Genomic DNA, 24,561 nt, shown 5'->3' with positions numbered 1-24,561 from the left:
TACCTATAACAGATATTACGCAGTGCTGGTCAGAACCAGCCAATCATGGCAACACAAGTACCTCCCTGGGTATCTTGCCATAAATTCTCTTTTTTCCTCGGGTGAAACTGTCTAACTTCCTCAGGCAGAGATTAGAAACTCACTCTGATGCGTACCCACACTCTCTCAATGTACTGTACATACTTCTTTAATCAAAGCTTTAAATATGCAGAATATAGAATATATGGTAAATTACATACACTGGTTCAGCAAAAAAAGCTAGCACTGGGGATTTGAGTATTTGCACTAAAGGATACATGCACATCCTGTTGTTCAAAATAAGTGGCAGTTAAAATTAAATGTAGTTCTCTTAAATTTTAAACTGTTAATTGTAAAATGTAGTTTGAAACAACTGAATATTGTCGTGAGTGTGTACAACAATTTGTTTGATTCGCCTTAACTGGCATCTCAATGAAAATAGTGATATAGCCTAATCCCTCCATGGCCTCGCCCCTCCCTATCTCTGCAGCCCTACAACCTCTGCGCTCCTCTAATTCTGGCCTCTTGCGCATCCCCGATTTTAATAGCTCCACTATTGGCAGCATACCTTCAGCTGCCTAGGCCCTAAGCCCTGGAATTTCCTCCTTGAACCTCTCCGCCTCTCTACCTCTCTCTCCTCCTGTAAGACGCTCCTTATAATCTACCTTTTTGACCAAGCTTTTGGTCATCTGTCCTAATATCTTCTTATATGTCTTGGTGTCAAATTTTGTTTGCAAACGCTCCTGTGAAGTGCCTTGGGACATTTTACTATGTTAAAGGTGCTATATAAATGCAAGTTGTTCTTGTTAAATGTGAAGTAAATTAAACTCTCAGACCCGCGATCTCCACCACCTAGAAGGACAAGGGCAGCAGGCGCATAGGAACACCACCCCCTCCAAGTCACACACCATCCCGACTTGGATATAAATAGCTATTCTTTTATCGTCGCTGGGTTAAAACTTTGGAACTCCCTCCCTAACAGCTCTGTGGGAGTACCTTCACCACATGGACTGCAGCAGTTCAAGAAGAACCACCAACTTCTCAAGGGCAACTAGGGAGGGGCAATAAATTCCAGCATTGCCAGCAACGCCCACATCGTGAGATATATTAATCTATGATTCTATGAATATAGTGATGTTGTAGCAGTGATCACCCTATTAGGGTTAGTTGACTTTGTTGTCCCTTGTTGAATTGTGCTAAATTAGTCATTGTATCCTGGAATAATGCCATTTAATTACGGCTGATTTGGCCCAGGGTGAAGTAATCTTATTATCATTTCATTTTTGAAGCTGTAATAAGTGCAGGTTAATTTGACTGATGACTGGTATATTCTTCAATGCAGGGAAAATGGCTCCTCCTCAGAATGTAACTATCCTGGGTCAAGAGAGGTCTTTGCTTGTAACCTGGCACAAACCTACTGAGCTGACACTAAAATTTGAGTTACGCTATAACATCCAATACCAAATGGTTGGTACACGCAAATGGATTCAGGTACACAACCACTTTAATCAATTGTAAACTACTTTTTTTGAAGTAACTTTTTGAAGTAACATGCAACTTTTGTGCCTCTGTGCTGTAAATTCTATGCAATATTCTATGTAATATTAGTATGTAATTGATAGTTTAAAACTTTGCAACTTGTTAGTGACAACAGTAGATGGTATTTGCCTTCACATTAAGAGTGCAATTGAAAGACTCCCTTCTACACCCAAGGATTATAAGGCATTAGGCGATTGTTAGATCTGATCTTATTTACCATCCTAAAATGCATGATTATTTTTTAATAATCTAACCTAGAATGTTAAGAAGCAGTGATGAAAATGGAATGCTGTAAGTGCTCACTTGAAGCACCTTTCTGCTCATTGAGTGTCTGGAGAGAAGCTTGTTAAGAGCAACACTTTAGCACTTTGAACTGGAACGCAAGTTCCAGATTTGCTCATTTATGGTGTGGCTTCCCGATCACAGAAAGGACACAATCCGCTTTCCGGTCCGTAGACTATAAATCAGGCGTCATGCCTTTAAGAAGGATCACACCTTTAAGAAACTCGATCTGCAACATAGTTAAGCCCAGAGCGGGGGAGGAGCAGTCGAAGCTGTGCACTGATTAAAGGCAGTCGTACTTTGTGTAGTCTCTGACTCCATTTTGTGTTCAGCATGCGGCCTCAACAATTAAACCTTTTCTGTTGAACCTCTCCGAGTTCAGTATTTTTTGCTAGGAGTACGTAGATTCCTACAATGGCATTACAGCCAGAAGCCAGATCATCTCTGAAAGTAAAAGTAACAGAATGTATAGTAAAACACCTGTCTGTGGAGGCACCACTGATTGTAAACTACTATTGTAACTACTGTTATAGCAAACAGAGCAAGTTATTCTACCATATTAGATTGCACACTGATGCTACAACAATGAACAAGAAGATGTTCATGTGTTTGGGGTTTAGCATAGTAGTGGTTGTTCCATACAAGGCAAATCCAAGTGCTCAAGCAAGCAATAATATGCTAACGCCTTCAATGGGCAGCCTTATAGCGGGATAAAAGCAGCAACAGACCTGCATCAACAAGAGAAAATGGCAATGTGACGTTACAGGTAAGGCAGGTAAGTGATTGGTGGTGACTGTGGGCTAATTGTTAAGATAGTGTCTGTGGGCTAAGTTTTAAGTTAACATATAACATATAGCTAAATTTTAAAAACTAAACTTAATTTAATTAATTTAATAAACTAAATGAGGTGAATAATTTGATTAACACTAAACTAATTAATTAAACAAATAAAATAATGGGAGAACAGGAGATGCTGCTGCACTATGTGGGAGCTTGTGGACATTTTTGTCCAGGGCGACTACATTTGCGGTAAGTGTCTGCAGCTCGAGGAACTTCGGCTCCGAGTTGAGGAGCTGGAGTCCGAGCTGCAGACATTGCGAGACATCAGGGAGGGAGAAAGTTACCTGGACCTTTTGCTCCAGGAGGCAGCCACACCCCTTAGATTAAATACTTTAGAATTAACAAGTAGTCAGGGACAGGAGGGTGTGACTGCGAGTGAGGCAGGTACGGGGATCCAGGAGGTAGTATTGCAGGAGCCTCAGTCCCTGCACTTGTCCAATAGATTCGAGGTTCTTGCAACCCTTATGGACCAGTGCGGGGACTATGGGGAGGACGAGCAAACTGACCACGGCACCATGGTACAGGAAGCTGTTCAAGTGGGGGGAGTAAAAAGGAAGGTGGTTGTAGTAGGTGACAGTATAGTTAGGGGGATAGACACTGTTCTCTGCAGCCAGGAGTGTGAGTCCCGAAGGCTATGTGCCAGGGTAAAGGACATCTCCTCTGGGCTGGAGAAGAACTTGGAGTGGGAGGGGGAGGATCCAGTTGTCGTGGTCCACGTTGGTACCAACGACATAGGTAGGACTGAGAAAGAGGTTCTGCTGAGAGAGTTTGAGCAGCTAGGGACTAAATTAAAAAGCAGAACCACAAAGGTCATAATCTCTGGATTATTACTGGAGCCATGAGCAAATTGGCATAGGGTCAATAGGATCAGGGAGATGAATGTGTGGCTCAAAGATTGGTGTGGGAGAAGTGGGTTTCGATTCGTGGGGCACTGGCACTAGTACTGGGGAAAGAGAGAGCTGTTCCGTTGGGACGGACTACATCTAAACCATGCTGGGACCAGAGTTCTAGCAAATCGAATAACTTGGGAGGTAGATCGGGCTTTAAACTAAATAAGCTGGGGGGGGGCGGCGGAGGGGGGAGAGTCCTGGTGGAGAGAAATGTAGAATGCTAAAGAGAAAAGACAAGGGGCTGGATTTTGCTACGGGGCGGGTTGGAGGTGGGAAACCCACATTCGGGCTTGTTGTCCCGCCTCCATGGAGATGTGGCCAACCCACTGGATTTTCCTCTGATTGACCTTGTTGAGCCCGCCCTGTGGGCTCAGCAGGCCAATTAAGGGCCACCCGGCAACAGGTGACGTCAGAGATTGACATTTCATCTGTCAAAAGCTTTTGGCAGATGAAATATCAGTGTTTAACAGCTGTTTGAAGCTGTCAAGCACTGAAAAACTGCTAATTCAGCCTCAGTCCTTTCTCAGGATAACTTTAAAATCATTTTGCTGCAGAAACCAAGAAGCTGTTTTTAAAAAAAAAATCGGAGCTTCTGTGGTTCTTGCAGCCGACTCCCGACACCGGAATGCAGGACTCCTGTAAAGGTAAGTAAAAGTAAGTTAAACTTATTTAAACACTTTAAACACTTGCAAAACACTTACCTTTGCACTCCTGCACCCCTCACTCACCTGAACACTGGGCATCTCGACCCCTCCAAGACCTCAGACCCACGTACCGCCTCGAAAACTTTTCGTGGTTTGGAGCTGTTGGGAAGCCCACAAACCAGCAATAAAAATCGCGAATAGGCAAAAAACTACCTGTTAACTACCTGTTAACAGGCAGTTTAATTGCCTTTAATCCCTTCCCGCCTCTGGGAGTCAGGTTCCAGCACTTGTCGGCAACCCGACTCCTATGAAATTGACATGGAGGCGGGTTGGAGGTGGGATGGGGTCGGGACCCCCGGATCTCCGATTTTTATCGCCCGCACGCCTCCAACGCGACTCCAGGGGCTTAGGAAAATCCAGCCCAAGGAGTTAGTGCAGGAAAGTGATTGGGGTAAGGATAACCAGATTGCATCAGGAAGGGACAGAGCGTGCAAACAAAGGAGTGCACGAACAAATAGGGTCCAGGTAAGAAAAAATGGTAATAAGATAAATAGGGCCATAGTACAAAAAAATGTTAAGATGTCTAAAAATGTTAAAAAGACAAATCTAAAGGCACTGTATCTGAATGCATGAAGCATTCGTAATAAGATAGATGAATTAACAGCGCAAATAGATGTAAATGGATATGATTTGCGATTACGGAGACATGGCTGCAGGGAGACCAAGGCTGAGGGCTGGGAGCAGTTTAGAGTTCAGCAAAAAAGGACCAAGAGATTGATTAAGAGGGGAAAAATAGTGTGAGAGTAAACTTGCAAGGAACATAAAAGCGGATTGTAAAAGCTTTTACAAATATATAAAAAGGAAAAGATTAGTGAAGACAAACGTAGGTCCCTTACAGTCAGAAACGGAAGAATTTATAATGGGGAACAAGTAAATGGCAGAGCAATTAAACAAATACTTTGGTTCTGTCTTCACGGAAGAGGACACAAATAACTTTCCAGAAACGCTAGGGAACCAAGGGCCTAGTGAGAAGGAGGAATTAAAGGAAATTAGTATTAGTAAAAAAATAGTGCTGGAGAAATTAATGGGACTGAAAGCCGATAAATCCCCAGGGCCTGATAATCTGCATCCCAGAGTACTAAAAGAGGTAGCCATGGAAATAGTGGATTCATTGGTTGTCATCTTCCAAAATTCTATAGATTATGGAACAGCTCCTGCAGATTGGAGGGTGGCAAATGTAACCCCACTATTTAAAAAAGGAGGGAGAGAGAAAACAGGGAACTACAGACCGGTTAGCCTAACATCAGTAGTGGGGAAAATGCTAGAGTCTATTATAAAGGATGTAATAAAAGGACACTTAGAAAATTGCAATGGGATTAGACAAAGTCAACATGGATTTATGAAAGGGAAATCGTGTTTGACAAACCTACTGGAGTTTTTTGGGGATGTAACTGGTAGAATAGATAAGGGAGAGCCAGTGGATGTGGTGTATTTGGATTTTCAGAAGGCCTTTGATAAAGTCCCACATAAGAGGTTGGTGTGCAAAATTAAAGCACATGGGATTGGGGATAATATACTGGCATGGATTGAAAATTGGTTAACAGACAGGAAACACAGAGTAGGAATAAATGGGTCTTTTTCGGGGTGGCAGGCGGTGACTAGTGGGGTACTGCAGGGATCAGTGCTTGGGCCCCAGCTATTCACAATATATATCAATGATTTGGATGAGGGAACCAAATGTAATATTTCCAAGTTTGTTGACGACACAAAACTAGGTAGGATTGTGAGTTGTGAGGAGGATGCAAAGAGGCTTCAAGGCGATTTAGACAAGTCAAGTGAGTGGCCAAATACATGGCAGACGCAGTATAACATGGATAAATGTGAAATTATCCACTTCAGTCGGAAAAACAGAAAGGTAGAGTATTATTTAAATGGTGCTAGATTGGGAAATGCTGATGTACAAAGGGACCTGGGTGTCCTTGTACACCAGTCACTGAAAGCAAACATGCAGGTGCAGCAAGCAGTTAGGAAGGCAAATGGTATGTTGGCCTTCATTGCAAGAGGATTTGAGTACAGGAGCAAGGATGTTTTACTACAGTTGTACAGGGCCTTGGTGAGACCACACCTGGAGTACTGTGTGCAGTTTGGTCTCCTTACCTAAGAAAGGATATACTTGCCATAGAGGGAGTGCAGCGAAGGTTCACCAGACTGATTCCTGGGATGGCAGGACTCGAGGGGTCACAGCCTCAGGATACGGGGTAGGATATTTAGGACTAAGATGAGGAGAAATTTCTTCACTCAAGGGTGGTGAACCTGTGGAATTCTCTACCACAGAAGGCTGTGGAGGTCAAGACACTGAATATATTTAAGAAGGAGATAGATAGATTTCTAGACACAAAAGGCATCAAGGGGTATGGGGAGAGCGGGAATATGGTATTGAGATAAAGGATCAGTCATGATTATATTGAATGGTGGAGCAGGCTCGAAGGGCTGAATGGCCTACTCCTGCTCCTATTTTTCTATGTTTCTTCTATTACTGCCATTGGCTCTGCGTGGTCTCCCATTTGTAACTGCAAATCAATTACATTAAAAAAAAAAATTCTCCTTCCAATTTTCTCCCTTCCTCTCCTGAAGACATTGACTTAGAATGTTACAGTGCAGAAACAGGCCACTTGGCCCATCAAATCTGTGCTGGTGTTTTTCTCCACATGAGCCACCAAGTCTAGTTCCATTCTCCTGCTCCAGAGCAGATGTGAGTCCCGCTGTGGCCCTACTGGAGCACCCCAAAAAAGGTGAGCACCCAAGGTGATTGATCCGAGAGAGACCAATTACCGTCTTAATGCTGTTCTACTGTTCCTTGTGAGGAACAAAGACTTTCTAAAACTTACTTCTTCAGCCCGATAAAGGCCTTGAGTTCCATCCCTTAAATTGACAGAGTGCTGCTCCAAATTACTGCCAGCATATTTTAAGGAAGAAAGTACATAGATTTATATAGCGCCTTGTTACATCTTCAAGATGTTTCAAACTGCTTCACAACCAATGAATTACTTTTCAAATGCAGTCACTGTTGCTATATAGGCAAATGCCAATTTGCAGACAGCAAGGTCCCACAAACAGCAAATGAGTGTTTTGGGTGGTGGTTGAGCAAGGAATCCTGGCCAAGGCACTGGAAGAACTCCCTGTTCTTCTTTGAATAATATGTCCATTGAACAGGCTCATCTGAAAGATGGCACCTTTGGCAATGTTAGAGTCTAGGCTATGGGCTCATGTATTCAATAGGGGATTATTGTGTTATATTTTGACAGCTATCTTCAGAATAATGTGCAATATACCCTCCATAGGCTTAGGCAAGTGGTTAGAACTTCAGAATTATTTAATGCAAATATCAATGGGCCAGTAATTCCGGTCCCAATGCGTGAGTACGGACGGGGTACTCACGCTTGGGCCCGTTGGAAGTGCCGGATTTCAGCATGCACAGCGCATGCGCGGGAAACCGACATTTCCTCCAAGGGGTTCAGAGGTTCAACGCGTGCGCACAGGACTCTGCGCGCACGCGTTGAACTTCTTTCTTTTTGACAGGTTTGCCCGTGTGCAAGGGCCTGAACTTTTTACACGTATAAAAAGGAGGCGTAAGGACTGGATTCTTGAAGGTAAGTGGTCTATTATTTAAAATTATAACATTTTTTTCACAGCTTTATTGTTTTTAAGGACTTTACAGTAAGGTAAGTTTAATTTTAGACCCGATTTCTTAAAAAATTATTTTTTGCAAAAATTTGATTAATTGTTTAAAATAGTTTTTTAAAGTTATTTATAGTTTATTTAATTATTGGGATGTTTTTAAAATTTTTATTTAAAGTTAAACTAGTCTTTTGGGTGCCCGTACTTTTCATGAGTTTGACAGTTCTGACTATCAAACTCATGAATGAAGTTTCCCCTTCCCTGATTGGCTGCACAGTGCTCACCTGATCCCAGCCGGCATATCGCACTAACTACGCTGCTGGATCAGGCAAGCACATCGCGCCGACATCTGAACCGGGCCAGTGACAGGAATTCCAAGCAGGTCCAGGCTTCAGATGTCGGCGCGCTGGGTGAGTGCACATCGGGGGCTTGCATGCGTGGCAAGCCCCCGATCCTAATTTCTGGCCCAATAACTAGACACTGAACACTAGGTCCTCATATATTTTCAGAAAACTTATTCTTATTTATATGACATTTTGCATGCTTGGACACAGCTGTTTGAATAATCTATAGTAAATTATATGTACCAATTACATTTTCTTAGGTAACAGAAAAAGAAGAAATGATTAATACTTCATTTGTACTTAAGAATCTCAGACCCTTCACCAACTATACAGTTGCTGTGCGATGCATTGGTCAAGAACAGATATACTGGAGTGACTGGAGTTCAAAGAAAACTGGATTAACTTCTGAAGCTAGTATGTATTAAGACTTTGACAAATCCACATATTAATAGGGACTTCAGGATTTTAAGCTAAATTTTCAAACAGAGCACAGGAATAGGATTGTTGTTTGTTGCCAATGGGCCCAACAATCTGCCACTGGCCAATCAAGCTCTAAGCATATTTTCTCCTCTGACCTTGCTACACTCTGAAAATTACCTTTACTTTTGTGTACAAAGTTTTGAATTGTAACAGAAATATTTCTCTTTCTATGTTCTAAACCTTTCCATAATTTCCTTTCTTCTCTGTCTGTCCCCACACTGTGCATATTAAACTCAAGGCTTCCGTTTTACATTTGAAATGGCATCAATGTTTGATTGCTTGTTAACACAACAATCCTGCATAAGTGGAAAAGAAACTTGGAAAACATCAAATAAAAAAGGTGAGTGAATGTCATTTCTCAATAACTATCCAAAAATGAAAGTCTGAGATGAAAAGAATGACTTGTTGTATTTCTGTATTAAAGTAAAACATGGAATAAGTGGATTGATCAGAATAAAGTTTAATAGAGTTGTTCTTTTGCTTATTTTTCTCTTCCTCTCTTTGTTTCCAGTACCATTAACAGGACCAGCCATTTGGAGACAGATTAAAAATCCTGATTCTCAGGGGAATAGAGAAGTGCATCTTCTGTGGAAGGTAACTTGTTTGCAGTTTTAAAATGGCCAATTGATTGTCAAAAGTAAAAGAGAAATTTGGACTAACAAATGGATATTAACCCATGGAGCATTTCATTAATTTTGCTTCAAATTTCCAGCCCTCTCTTACCTTTATGTGGTTCATTTCTGACTCTTCCCTTCCCTTCCTGAACTTCTCTATCTCTGGGGATAGGCTGCCCACTGACATCTATTACAAGCTCACTGATTTCCAAACTACTTAGATATAGGCCTAGAAATTCGGGTCGGGGGCTTCCGCGGGTGCAAGCCCCCGACCTGCACTTATCTTGCGCGCCGGCCGTTGAGCTGTGGGCCCCCGTGGAATTCCGATCCTGGGCCTGCTCCAGCTGCTGGCGCGCAGTGCTTGCGTATCCCAGGGGCGCAGTTAGTTCGATGCATCCCCTGGGATCACGTGGGCCATGGGGAGCCAATCGGAGCAGGGAATGCTCCATTCATAAGTTTGACAGGAAGTGCTATCAAAACTTAGAAATACTACGGCCCCAAAACATCACTAAATCTTCAAATAATTTTTTTTTTTAAATCACATTTTTTAAATAAACTATAAATTACATGAAATAACTATTTTAAACAATAATTTAAATTTTTGAAAAATTTTTAATTTTCTAACGGGGCTAAAAATAAACTTACCTTTCTTTAAAGTATTTAAAAATAATAAACCTGTGGAAAAAATGTTTTAATTTTAATTATTCACCACTTACCTTGTAAAAAGCAGGCCTTATGCCTGCTTTTTAAATGTGTAAATTCTGCAGAATTACCCTCCTGGGAAAACCTGTAAAAAATAAAAAAACTAAGTTCGATGCGCACGCGCAGCCTCTCCCGCACACGCGTTCGAACTCTGAGCCCCTTCTTTCAGGGGAACGGAAGTGCCGGTTTCCCGTGCATGTACAGTGCATGCAGGAAACCGGCACTTCCTTTGGGCCTACGGGTGAGTACCCCGTGCGTACTCACCCGTGGAGACCCGAATTTCTGCCCTACCACTCTACTTCTTGTAAAGGCTTGCTCCCCTTCTCCCTTTCTCCATCTCTATCGCGTTTGCTCTGACAATGCCACATTACACACCAGAGCTTCTGAAATGTCTTCCTTTTTCTTCAGCCAAGGATTCCTCTCTACCATGGTAGACAAGGTCCTTGATTAAGTCCGTCCCATTTCCTGTCGTTCAGTCCACACCCTCCCTCCCCCACCAGCCTCCACATTCGACAGATCATCCTCCACCATTTCCGTCACCTCCAATACGATCGTATTATCAAATACATCTTCCCCTCCCCTCCCCATTCAGTATCCAAAGGGACTGTTCCCTCTGTGACACCCTAGCCCAGTCTCCCATCACCTTTATCACCTGATCTCCTTCCCTGGCACCTTCCTATGTGAGCATAGTAGATGCAACACCTGCCCTTTCAATCTCTCCCATATCACCATCCAGGACCCCAAACATTCCTTCCGGGTGAGTCAGTGATTTACTTCTAATTCTTCCAAACTAGTATACCGCTTTCACTGCTCATGATACAGTCTCCTCTACATTGGGGGACAAGGGCTCTGATATTAACAGAGATCTGGGGAGAGTGTGAGGGAGGCTGAAATCAGCCAAAGAACCGGCAAGGCTGGGGATGTGGAGGCCATACTGATCTTAATAGCAGGGCATCATTAACATATTGTAGGATTGCCTCCTACCAGGCAGCCAGCCAAATGGACAGCCTGGTTGGCAAGCCAAAGTGAAGACTAACAGCAGGAGACCGCAGCCAGGGACCCTTGGGGATGGTACCTGGCACTGGGAAGGGAGTATCAGCTCCAGGCAGCAATCAGGAGGGCTGGGAGGAGGTTGGTGATCAGGAGGGCTGGGCCAAGGTTGGCGATCAGGAGGGCTGGGCGGAGGTTGGTGATCAGGAGGGCTGGGAGGAGGTTGGCGATCAGGAGGGCTGGGAGGAGGTTGGCGATCAGGAGGGCTGGAAGGAGGTTGGTGATCAGGAGGGCTGGGCGGAGGTTGGTGATCAGGAGGGCTGGGAGGAGGTTGGCGATCAGGAGGGCTGGGAGGAGGTTGGCGATCAGGAGGGCTGGGAGGAGGTTGGTGATCAGGGGGGCTGGGAGGAGGTTGGTGATCAGGGGGGCTGGGAGGAGGTTGGTAATCAGGAGGGCTGGGCCAAGGTTGGTGATCAGGAGGGCTGGAAGGAGGTTGGTGATCAGGAGGGCTGGGCGGAGGTTGGTGATCAGGAGGGCTGGGAGGAGGTTGGCGATCAGGAGGGCTGGGAGGAGGTTGGCGATCAGGAGGGCTGGGAGGAGGTTGGTGATCAGGGGGGCTGGGAGGAGGTTGGTGATCAGGGGGGCTGGGAGGAGGTTGGTGATCAGGAGGGCTGGAAGGAGGTTGGTGATCAGGAGGGCTGGGAGGAGGTTGGTGATCAGGGGGGCTGGGAGGAGGTTGGTGATCAGGAGGGCTGGGCCAAAGTTGGCGATCAGTGGGGCTGGGCGGAGGTTGGTGATCAGGAGGGCTGGGAGGAGGTTGGTGATCAGGAGGGCTGGGAGGAGGTTGGTGATCAGGAGGGCTGGAAGGAGGTTGGTGATCAGGAGGGCTGGAAGGAGGTTGGTGATCAGGAGGGCTGGGAGGAGGTTGGTGATCAGGAGGGCTGGGAGGAGGTTGGTGATCAGGAGGGCTGGAAGGAGGTTGGTGACCAGGAGGGCTGGGAGGAGGTTGGTGATCAGGAGGGCTGGGAGGAGGTTGGTGATCAGGAGGGCTGGAAGGAGGTTGGTGATCAGGAGGGCTGGAAGGAGGTTGGTGATCAGGAGGGCTGGGAGGAGGTTGGTGATCAGGGGGGCTGGGAGGAGGTTGGTGATCAGGAGGGCTGGAAGGAGGTTGGTGATCAGGAGGGCTGGGAGGAGGTTGTTGATCAGGGGGGCTGGGAGGAGGTTGATGATCAGGAGGGCTGGAAGGAGGTTGGTGATCAGGAGGGCTGGGAGGAGGTTGGCGATCAGGAGGGCTGGGCCAAGGTTGGCGATCAGGGGGGCTGGGAGGAGGTTGGTGATCAGGAGGGCTGGGAGGAGGTTGGTGATCAGGAGGGCTGGGAGGAGGTTGGTGATCAGGAGGGCTGGGAGGAGGTTGGTGATCAGGAGGGCTGGGAGGCAAGGCTGAAGATCGAGTGGCCTGGATCCTGGCCCAAAAGGAGTGCTAAAAATGCTTAAATTTAGGTGGTCATGGTTAAACACTTCCATTTTATATGCAAGCACGATCCTGAGCTCCCTGTCATTTACCACTTTAATTCACCATCCCACTCCCACTCTGACCTCTCTGTCCTTGGCCTTCCACACAGTTCCAGTGAAGCACAATGTAAACTTGAGGAACTGCACCTTATCTTTCTACTGGGCACTGACGTAAGAAAACTACTAGGCATTTGGTCTAAGCGTTAAACAAAGCTTTAATCAACTGTTTTACAACATGGAGATCTAGTTGTGTCCTTCACTAGTTCCTGTTAATAATGTCCTGCGCAAGCTGGGCCCGTGCCCGAGTATTTATATTCTCCCTGGACAGCGCCACCCACAGGCTGCTCAGTTGATTCATGTCAGGCACTTTGTTGCTGTCTGGCCTTATTGTTGACTTCAACAACTACAGACCTTAACCACAGCTCCCATTTTTCCTCTGACAGTAGGTGCTGGTAAAGTAGGATGGGTGTATCAGCGCTGCTGTGGATGGGGGAGGGAGTGGCTTGGTGCTTGGGATGGGGATTCCCCATTGGTACACCACCGGTGAGGTGGTCTGCACCCTTGGTATCGACCTGCCTTTCCCTTCCACGAGGCTCCGGGATAATTGGAGCCTGCTCCACCTTTCCAGTTGTCATCCTCCCCCTTTCCAATTTAGCTAACCGACTTTAACTTTTCAAACAATTTCTGGGTCTTGTATATGTCTTTTATTTCTCTAATTTCTCCCATTATGCCTCCTTTTGTCTTATGCTGTTATCACTTCTGTCATTTAATCATCTCCGCTACTCCATCTAATCACTTTACAGCTCATTGGCCTAGTAATTCCTCTCTGAACGCGTGAGTACGGTCGGGGTACTCACGCGTCTGGCCGGAGGAAATGCCCGTGTTCAGCAGGCACAGCGCATGCGGGGAAAACCGGCATTTCCAGTCCTCTGAACGAAGGGGTTCAGAGGCACAGCGCGTGCGACTGCACAGGCAGCGCTTGCGCAGTGAACTTCGTCGATTTCATTCATGGATTCAGTGAGGGTAAGTCCTTACAAGTTACACTTGAAAAAAGCATGTGTAAAGTTGCTCCAAGGCTGCGGAGGAAGATATATTTTATTGTGGAGCTTCTGAAAGGCAATATTTTTGTTTGGGAAAGGGAGGAAAGTTATTTTAAGAAATGCTGAGGTAAGTTTTAAAGTTAAATTTTTTTTTTTTAAACGGGTTTTCAGTACGGTAGGTAGAAGGAGCAATTGTGGCTGTGTGAATTGAATGTGAGAATGAGTGTTCTAAAATGAGTAATGTAACATTTCCAACACTTTTAAGAAAGAAACTTTTCATCAGTAATAAGTAATTATGTATGTATGCCCGCATATATTCCTTTACGTATATGTATGTATGTTTTATATTCCTTTACTTATGTGTATGAATGTATGTTTTTAATTATGATTTTCCAATAAGTTACTTTCTCTGAAAGTCATAATTAAATACATACATTCATACACATAAGTAAAGGAATATATACATACACGCAAAGGAATATATACAGACATACATACATAATTACTTAAAAGAATATATTACTGATGAAAAGTTTCTTTCTTAAAAATGTTGGAGTCATTTTCACATTTAATAAACACAGCAAATTCAATTCACATAGCCACAATTGATCCTTCTACCTACAGTACTGAAAACCCGTTTTAAAAAACAAAAATAAACTTTAAAACTTACCTCAGCATTTCTTAAAATAACTTTCCTCCCTTTCCCAAACAAAAACATTGCCTTTCAGAAGCTCCACGATAAGAAATATCTTCCTCCGCAGCCTCTGGAGCAACTGTACTCATGCTTTTTTCATGTGTAAGTTGTAAGGACTTGACCTCACTGAAAGCATGAATGAAAGCGGCGAATTTTACTGCGCACGCGCTGCCTGTCCAGTCGCACGCGTTCTGCCTCTGAACCCCTTCGTTCAGAGGACAGGAAATGCCAGTTTTCCCCACATGCGCTGTGCATGCTGAAAACCGGCATTTCCTCCGGCCAGATGCGTAAGTACCCCGACCGTACTCGCACGTTTGGAAGGGAATTACTGGGCCAACATTTTACATGTCAATAAAATGAAAAATTTAACAATTGCACGATTTGCCCCCTCGCATTTGCGACTAAGGGTCCAAGGAGGTGCATTGCGCAAGAGGTCATCGTCGTACGTATCCTCACACTGTTCCCTTTCGGGAACTGTATGAAGTGGTGGAAGGATTTCTGGCCACGTTAACACTCCTTCCGTGACCATAACCATCTTCATACCAGCCATTAGGGTGGTTAGTCCTATGGCGTGAGGGTTTTACGGGCTCCCACAACCCATCTGAGGGGGGGGGCCACCCACACCCGCGGACGCAAGTATCCCGCTGGATGTCCACCCAGAATTTATAGTTGGAGCTCCGACTCCACTTGCCGGGACTGTCTGGAGCGGGGTTCGAAACCCTACTCCTTCTGGCCCAGCGGCAGGGATGCTTACCGCTACGCAAAAGGCCCACTCCGCGCAAAAGGTGACACCCATACGTTTCCTGCGCCTTTTCCCTCCCCGTGACTGGAGCCCTATGCTGCCACTTGAAAGACCAAGCTACCATCTGTCCTTTTTGCGGCGCCTTTGACTTCTCATTACCAATGATGAGCAGGCGCTGCGCCTCCACCTCGTTGAGGAGATTGCTGAGGTCATCACCAGTTCAATTCTGAGTTCTTTTAATGCCGTGAATTGTGCTCATTCCAGCCATTTCACGTTGCTAATCGGATTGGGCCTTTGAGTAGCGGTAGGATCCCCGCCGCTGGACCAGATGGGGTAGGGTTTCGAACCCCGCTCCAGACAGTCCCGGCAAGTGGAGTCGGAGCTCCGGCTCTAAATTCTGGGTTGACATCCAGTGGGATATTTGCGTCCGTGGGTGTGGGTGGCCCCCCCTCCTTGTATAGCTTGTGGGAGCCCGTAAAACCCTCCCGCCATAGGACTAACCACCCTAATGGCTGGTTCAAAGGTGGTTACGGTCACGGAATGAGCGTTAATCACGGCCATAAATCCTTCCACCACTTCATACAGTTCCCCAAAGGGAACAGTGTGAAGACACGTATGACGACGACATTGCTAAATAAATAAATGGAATAAAAAAAATTCTTTTAGGGCTTTTAAAAGTCTTTAAATTGCTTTAATTCTGTTTAAAACTACTTCAGATTCTTCAAAATAATGTAAACATTTTTAAAAGTTTATAAAAGTTACCAAAAGCTTCATAAAAATACCAAAAACCTATTTAAAATGCTGCTTTGCATGTAAAAATGCTTAGCAGCTTGTGAGAAACATTGGGTGCATGTCCTATTAAACTGAGACCTCAAGGGGCGTGTCTCAGTTGCACAGCGCGCTACAGGCTTCGCGCTGGCTGCACTCCTGGGTGGCGTGACGTCAGACGCTGCCCGGGAGTCAACATTTTAAAACAGCAATTCCAGGCGTCCCTGAAGCTCAACGGCCGGCGCGTCGGGTAAGTGCATATCGCGGCAAGCCCCCGACCCGAATTTCTGGGCCATTTTCTTTTCTTGTGCACGTGTTTCCCCCATTCCCTCGATCTGTTCCTTCTTATAACCGCTCATCTGTGATATCTCCCAGTTGTGGTGAAGGGTTATGCCTGAAACGTTAACTTGTCACTTCTCTCCACAGATGCTGCACCTGACGAGCTGAATGCTTCCAGGATTTTCTGTTTTTTCTTGTTTTTTTATTAATCCTTAAAATGTTGAATCACAGCACATTAGTAAGAAAGGCTTTCAGTACCCTTTATGTACAACAGCAGCAGCTTGTGTTTACACATCACCTTTAATGTAGTAAGAAATCCCAAGGTGCTTCACAGGAACATTATCAAACCAAATTTGACACCGAGTCACATAAAGAGATATTAGGACAGGTGAAAGTGGTAGGTTTTAAGGAGCGTCTCAAAAGAGGAGAAAGAGGCAGAGGAGCGGCGAGGTTTAGGGAGGGAATTCCAGAGCTTAGAGCCTAGGGAAGTGACAGCAGGAGCGCCAATGGTGGGCAATGGAAATCGGGGATGCACAAAAGGCCAGAATTGGAAGAACACAGAGATCACTGGCTTTAGAAACCAACAAAGGATGACCAAAAAAATTGATAAAGAAGGAGAAAATAGAATGAGAGTAAACTAGCAAGAAATATTAAAAAAATTGTAAGAGCTTCTACAAGTATGTAAAAAGGAAAACAATAGCAAAAGTAAACATGGGTCACTTAGAGGCTGAGACAGGAGAAATTACAATGGGGAATAAGGATGTTAAACAAATATTTTATTTGTCTTCACAGTAGAAGACACAAAAACATACCAGAAAGAGTGGGGAGCCAAGGGTGTAATGAGAGTGAAGAACTTAAAGTCATTAATATTAGCAAAGAAAGAGTACTGGAGAAATTAATCGGACTAAAAGCTGACAAATCCCCTGGACCTGATGGCCTGCATCCTAGGGTTCTAAAAGAGGTGGTTGCAGAGATAATGGATGCATTGGTTGTGATCTTCCAAAATTCCCTAGATTCTGGAACAGTCCCAGTGGATTGGAAGGTAGCAAATGTTACACCGCTATTCAAGAAAGGAGGGAAGGCAATTGGAGGCCTGTGAAGTGGTCTCCGATCATGGAGGGTGGGTTAGGCAGGGACCCTGGATCCGGAAGGTTAGTGTAAAGGCACTTACCTCCTGGATGCAGCAGTCCTTGCCTTGCTGTAACTGCCGAGTTTTATAAAGTGTGTAAAATCTGACCAGTTAGAGTTAAAACAAAATGGAGATTAAAGAAGAGGCTTCCAGCCTCATTAAAATATTTAAATTGACGTCCCGCCTCCTGACAGCGGGTTGGATGCCCACTCCCGTCTCACCTGCCATCCCGCCTCCATTAAAACCAGAAGAGGCGGGTTCAGGTTGGGATTCTGATTTTTAACAATTTAACTACCCCCTGCTCCAAACCCACCCATTTTTTCAGGTTAAGATTCCCCTCAAAGAGTCTGCAAAGGGATATAGACTGATTAAGTGAGTGGGCAGTACGGTGGCAGATGGAGTATAATGTGGGGAAATGTGAGGTTATTCACTTTGGTAGGAAGAATAGAAAAACAGAATATTTTTTAATTGGTGAGAAATTATTAAATGTTGGTTTTCAGAGGGATTTGAGCGTCCTTGTTAACAAAACACAGAAAGTCAACATGCAAGTACAGCAAGCAATTAGAAAGGCAAATGGCATGTTGGCCTTTATTGCAAGGGGGTTGGAGTATAAGAGTAAGGAAGTCTTGCTACAATTGTACAGGGCTTTGGTGAGACCACACCTGGAGTACTGTGCACAGTTTTGGTCTCCGTATCTAAGGAAGGATATACATGCCTTAGAGGGGGGTGCAACGAAGGTTCAGTAGATTTATTCCTGGGGTGAGAGAGTTGCCCAAGAGGAGAGATTGAGTAGAATGGGCCTATATTCTCTATAAAAAGAATGAGAGGTGGTCTCAATTAAACATATAGGGGGAAAAATTCAGTTGGTTTATGTCTCCCGTTAGCGCCTTAAGAGGGCGCTAATGGGGCGCAAAGCAACTAGCGCCCGTGTGCGGCAATGTTTGCGCCACTCACGAAATTAACGAGACACTTTGCGGTGGCACTAAACACTACCACCACGATCTCCTGCGCCAGTAGATCGTGACGTCAATCGAGCGTGCAACGCCCCGGTAGCGCCCCAGACCGGATATTGAGTGGTGCCCCCTGCCTTACCGCCTGCCGCTAGCAACGATAGGTTGAGGGGAGCGTTTTGCAGTCAGGAAGGGACTGGGGGAGCGCTACTTAAAGGCGACCGCTTCCTGCCTTTTTTTGTTGGTGACATTTTTGCACCACGCATTCTGAGAGAGAGAGAGAGCCCTCTGGAGAGATTCAACGCTCTGTGAAGGAGTTTTGGGTACTGAGCAGCACTTTGCAGGTTCATTTTGATTTGCCCTTCCTTGTATCGATTTAGAAGAGACTGTGGGGGCTGCACTCTGAGCTCTTTCCCTGGGTCTCTCCATTGTTCTTTCCAGCAGATTTGATGTACAGGTCTCTCCAGGCCGAGATTCAAGGCTGCAATGAGCAGGATGTGGATGGAGTGCAAGATCAACCCTCCCCTTTAAGAACTGGCCGGCACCATTGTGTCTGTGTTCCATTGCTGACTGACATCACATGAGCTTTGCCAGCGCTCTGAGTTAGCGCCTCGCTCCTCGGCCTTTGCGCCTTAAGACAGGTGTGAAGTGCCTGATTTAGCGCTCCAATCACCTCCAGGGGCGATAAAAGCCAAGTTTGCAGTCGGAGGCGATAATTAGCGCCAGGCGCTAAACTTTGCGCACGGCCGATAATCGCGTCCCAAACGGGGCGATACTGAATTTTTCCCCCATAAGGTTCCGAGAGGGCTTGGCAGGGTAAATGCTGAGAGGCTGCTTCCCTTGGCTGGAGAGTCTAGAACTAGGGTTCACAGTCTCAGGATAAGGGTCGGCCATTTAGGACTGAGATGAGGAGAAATTTATTTGCTCAGAGGGTTGTGAATCTTTGGAATTACCTACCCCAGAGGGCTGTGGATGCTCAGTTGTTGAGTATATTCAAGGCTGAGATCGATAGATTTTTGGACTCTAAGGGAATCGAGCGATATGAGGATTGGGCGGGAAAGTAGAGTTGAGGTTGAAGATCAGCCATGATCTTATTGAATGGTGGAGCAGGCTTGTGGAGCTGTATAGCCTATTCCTGCTCCTATTTCGTATATTCTTATCTTAGAGGGTTGGAGGGCTGGAGGCGGTTACAGAGATAGGGAGGGGCGAGGCCATGGAGGGATTCGTACACAAGAATGAGAATTTTAAATTTGAGGTATTGCCGGACCGGGAACTAGTGTAGGTCAGCAAGCACAAGGGCGATTGGTGAATGGTGTGCGCTAGAATATGGGCAGCTGAGTTTTGGATGAGCTGAAGTTTACGGCGGGTGGGTGGCCGGCCAAGAGAGCATTGGAATAGTCCTGTCTGGAAGTAACTAAGACATGGAGGAAGGTTTCAGCAACTGATGGGCTGAGGCAGGGGCAGAGATCGGCAATATTATGGAGGTGGAAGTAGGTGGTCCTGGTGAGATAGAGGATATGGGGTCGGAAGCTCAGCTTAGGGTCAATTAGGATGCCGAGGTTGCGAACAATCTGATTCAGTCTCAGACAGTGGCCAGGGAGGGGGATGGAGTCAGTGGTTAGGGAATGGAGTTTGTGGCGGGGACCGTAGACTATTGCAAAATGTCTTCATATACAAACACTAATGTACCAAAGGTCTCTTATTTTGACAAATGTTATTCATTTGCCAAGTTTATTATTTTAATGGGTTTGATGGTTTTCTACTCACTGAGGCGGCAGAAATCAGTTCTGAGAGGGCTGAAGTTGAATTAATTGCAGTTTGAATGGGAAAGGTTAATTAATTTAGCAATTTTGACATTTTAATAAGTATCTATTTAAAGTTAAGCTGCCAGTTAGTTCTGTGTGTATCTATGCAATCTCTGGATGCCAGAAGTTGTAGTTTTCCCAGCAAATTGCGCAAGCATAAGGGTATACAGGAAGTGAAAAATTAGTCAGAGTTTGTGGGCCCTGAAAGACAAGAAAGAGGACATAGTAATACTTTCAGTTATTTATTACTTGTTAAATGATCAAAATCCACCCTGAAAATCTTGAATGTGGTAATAGTAATGGTGATGTGAAAGCATAGTTTTATAGTAAATCACTCATTTATACCATGGCAAATGACAGGAAATGAAATTGTTTTCAGAATGGCTTGTTATTTTTGATGCAGGCATTAAACAGGTCTAAAACAAATGGAATCATCTTAGGATACAGAGTACGATGTGGGAAAAGAAGGGAAAAGACAGTGATGCAACAGCATAACACAACATCCTTGAATTATTCTTTGTCCCTGACGCATGAAGCGTATGTTATAACTGTAGTTGCTTATAACTCAGCCGGTGACTCTCCTAAAGCAACCTTGATAATTCCAGCAATAAACCAGACAGGTATGTCTCACTGTCCCTAACACATCACAATTATTTAACTGAAAACGTTTAATAAGAGCCACAAAAGGAAGTATTAATATCAGAAATATTATGATTACCTTTTTTGTTGCGTAACTCCAAAGTAGTTCTCCCCATGCCCTACTTTACTGTCTCCACCAGTCTGTACTCTCAAGACATTGGTAAAAAAGGAAGGACGGGCAATTATGCACTTTTCCAAAGCACCCGTCAATACTTTTCTGTGGCCAGTCAGATTATTGAACTATGACATGATGTAGAAACCCAAAATAATATCTGCTCCCTCTCACTTTGAGGTACTTCATCTCTGCACTATGTTTCTGCTGGTATTTCACTAGGCAAAATCCTGAGTGCAGATGCCAGACAAGGTGAGATTTTAAGCCAGGTTTCCTAGTTTTTGTTGGGGTGTGCTACAGGATGACACAAGGGAGAGAATCGGTCAGTGAGATTCGGTTTGGATAGCTCTAGCTAAGGGCCAGCAGAGACACGATGGGCTGAATAGCCTCCTCCTATGCTGTAAACTTCTATGGTACTGTGGAGTGTCACCACTAATCTTAGGCACCTCCTAGCAACTAGTTTCAGAGTGCCATTGGCAGACCTGGAAGTAGGTTGCTGATTGATTGCTTGCCATAGATAGTTTGTGGCAGTAGTATTCCTGCTTTGTAACCATAATAGGTGTATTATTACAAGTTTATTAGATTTCATGTTACAATGTACACTGATGCCTCTTCATTTTTTTAAAAGAAGATCTTCCAGCTGTCCAATACGTTAGAATTACACCACAGAATAACCGATTGCTCACACAGTGGAAGACTCCAAGACCACCTGATAATGGATATGTCATTGAATGGTGTTTGTTTTTGGATACAAGCTCATGTGCTGGGCCATTACACTGGCAACATGAGCACAACACTTCTGAGATGGCTTACTTACAGGGTAAGCATTCATTATGTAACATTAAAGAAATACTGTGTGGATGCTAGTAGAAGATAATTGTAAAATGGCCACTGCATCAAATGCACTGAGGGATTAAAGAGAAGGAAAGCTATTCCCTTCCCCCCACTTTTGTCTCTCCTTCCCTGAGGATGCTGACTCGTATTGGGGCTGGGCTCCATAGATCATACTCAGATGATCATTTTTGTGGCAGCTGCTGCTGTGAGCGTGGGGTGGGGGTGGGGGTCTGATCTAAGGCAAGAGGGTAAGCACTCCTGCTCTTCCAGGCCTACAAGGAGTGCTGTAAAGGCACTTACCTTCTCCCTGAAGCTGTCCTTGCCTCCCTTCAGCTGCTGGGTGTCCCGAGGCCTGCAAAACCCGGCCGGCCAGGGTTTAATCTGAGGCTGCCAGCTTCATTATAATATTTAAATAGCCAACCCGCCTCCTGGGAGCGGGTTGGCTGCCCGCCCCTTGTCCCGCCTCCGTTAACCTGGAAGTGGGCTGGTTCGAGGCGGGATGGGGACGGGTTTGAGATTTTAAAAGTTTTAACATCTCACCTGATCCTAACCCACCCTGTTTGGCGGCGGGGGGGGGGGGGGTGTTAAACTTCACCCCATAGTCTCCTCCTCGTCCACCTCCTTCCAAAATTTTTAAAAAATTCGTTCACAGGATGTGGGCGTTGCTGGCAAGGTCAGCATTTGTTGGCCATCCCTAATTGCCCTTGAGAAGGTGGTGGTGAACCGCCTTCTTGAACCGCTGCAGTCCGTGTGGTGAAGGTACTCCCACAGTGCCGTTAGGGAAGGAGTTCCAAGATTTTGACCCAGTGACGATGAAGGAATGGCGATATATTTCCAAGTCAGGAGGGTGTGTGACTTGGAGGGGAACTTGCAGGTGATGGTGTTCCCATGCGCCTGCTGCCCTTGTCCTTCTAGGTGGTGGAGGTCACGGGTTTGGAAGGTGCTGTCGAAGAAGCCTTGCCGTGTTTCTGCAGTGCATCTTGTAGATGGTACACACTGCAGCCACGGTGTGCCGTTGGTGGAAGAAGTGCATGTTTAAATGAATGCAGTGGCTGAGGTGCCAATCAAGCAGGCTGCTTTGTCCTGGATGGTGTCGAGCTTCTTGAGTGTTGTTGGAGCTGCACTTATCCAGGCAAGTGGAGAGTATTCCATCACACTCCTTACTTGTACCTTGCAGATGGTGGAAAAGCCTTGGGGAGTCAGGAGGTGAGACACTCACCGCAAAATACCTAGCCTCTGACCTGCTCTTGTTGCCACAGTATTTATGTGGCTGGTCCAGTTAAGTTTCTGGTCAATGGTGACCCCCAGGAAGTTGATGGTGGGGGATTCGGCGATGGTAATGCCATTGAATATTAAGGGGAGGTGGTTAGACTCTTGCTTGTTGGAGATGGTCATTGCCTGGCACTTGTTACTTGCCACTTATCAGCCCAATCCTGAATGTTGTCCAGGTCTTGCTGCATGCGAGCATAGACTGCTTCATTTTCTGAGGAGTTGTGAATGGAAATGCTTCAATGCTATCTTAGGGTACCCTGGAGTTACAAGCAGGGCCACTCACCTCACTGCCACCTCATTCTGCACCACTTCCACTTTACAGGCCATCAAACAGGGGGGGTTGCACCACTCTGACTTGGCCACCACTCTGACTTGGCCACCAACTCTGTTCCCACCTCTACATTTATATATGCCAGCCACTGGGTTTTGCTAGTTATTTTCAAAGCCTTTGCAAATGCTGAAATAAATAACAAATATTAGAAGCCTTTAACATCTACCAACAATTTTGTTTCTAAAAGTAGCCACTCGAGTTTGAATGGATGGTTTCCCTTTAATTTTACCCATCACCCTGTGAAAGATGTCTTTAAGAGCTGCTTATGCATTCTCTCCCATTCTGGGGAACTCCCAACACTGGGCCAAATACGGGCTCGGAGCTCACCCACGCTAAGTAAATAAAGCAGTCCCTGCAGAATCGGACATGGGCAGCACACTAACAGTCGAGCAGTTGCTAATAACTGACTGCTCAACTGATGCTTGATTTGAAAATCTGTTCTTGCGTCTAATTTGTGCAGAGACTTGAAACCAAGCACAGTATTAACAGCATGAGCATTTAAGCAAATTCTTAGTACTGAATGCACATTTAAAATAAGATGTGAGTGCCAAAATAGTGAAAACACTTGGCAACAAAAAGGGTACACTTAATGAAATTAGTTCTTCAGTAATCGTCCCAGTTTGTGGTTTTTAAGACAGAAGAAATTACTAGCTGGGACTTTCATTTGTATCATAGTTTTGCATGACAATTTGAGGCCATAGTAATCCTACTTTCACGAATGTCCTGAAATATTTTTATTTGAAAAAACGCCCCCCAAAAATATGATTTCAAAGCATTCCCACTTTATCTTCCCTTCCACGTTAGTCTGCTTGGTCTTATTGATAGGTAACAATGGCTGGAACCAGTTTTCCCTCAGTCCCCCAGACTACAGCAGGGTGAAGGTGTCAGTGAAGACTGGGATTGGAACTTGGGCCTCCTGGTCAATGGTCAAGCACTAAATCACCGCAACTATCAATATTTGACAGTTTAAGATCCGTTAAAAACTTCAAGTAATGCACTGCATATATTAATTAAAAGAATATGACTGGTAAGAGTTTTAACAAGATGTTTATATTTTGGTGTCCATATTAAAAAATAAACGATTTAAGAATCTGACTAAACTGCTGCACAACTTTTCTTTTTGATGAATTCTTTCACAGGAGATTTAAAACCATTCAAGTGCTATAACATCACTGTTTATGCCGTGTATAGTGATGGTCCAGGAAATCCATTTTCAATACTGGCATACCGACAGCAAAGTTGTAAGTAAATGCTCCAGGGTTTAACATTTAACGAGGGGCTTCCCAGAGACCTTGATTTGAGGGAGCGGTTTTGGCAGTTTATAGAGATTGTGTGGCTGAACATCTGAGAGTAGGCTATATCATGCTGTCGCAGAAATCCTAGCTAGTATTGTCACCTTGGAAAAGCAGCTTGCCAAGTTGGCACTGTTCAAA

The 24,561-nt window shown here is 45.1% G+C and overlaps 1 protein-coding gene across 1 annotated transcript in view; it reads left to right on the top strand.

Moving 5' to 3' along the window:
* LOC147123380 (interleukin-6 receptor subunit beta-like) overlaps positions 1 to 24,561 on the top strand; it is a 166,900-nt gene that overhangs the window by 107,998 nt on the left and 34,341 nt on the right. Inside the window, exons 7-12 of the mRNA XM_085971978.1 lie at positions 1,361 to 1,509; positions 8,496 to 8,649; positions 9,227 to 9,309; positions 20,344 to 20,560; positions 21,320 to 21,511; positions 24,268 to 24,369. Of these exons, the coding sequence (XP_085828104.1) occupies positions 1,361 to 1,509; positions 8,496 to 8,649; positions 9,227 to 9,309; positions 20,344 to 20,560; positions 21,320 to 21,511; positions 24,268 to 24,369 (897 nt within the window). The remainder of the gene's footprint in view (positions 1 to 1,360; positions 1,510 to 8,495; positions 8,650 to 9,226; positions 9,310 to 20,343; positions 20,561 to 21,319; positions 21,512 to 24,267; positions 24,370 to 24,561) is intronic.

Source organism: Somniosus microcephalus, chromosome 2 (assembly GCF_052327205.1).
Source record: "Somniosus microcephalus isolate GS21.2 chromosome 2, FLI_Smic_1.0, whole genome shotgun sequence".
In the NCBI taxonomy this organism is placed as follows: domain Eukaryota; kingdom Metazoa; phylum Chordata; class Chondrichthyes; order Squaliformes; family Somniosidae; genus Somniosus; species Somniosus microcephalus.
This window is presented reverse-complemented; position numbering and strand designations above follow the sequence as displayed.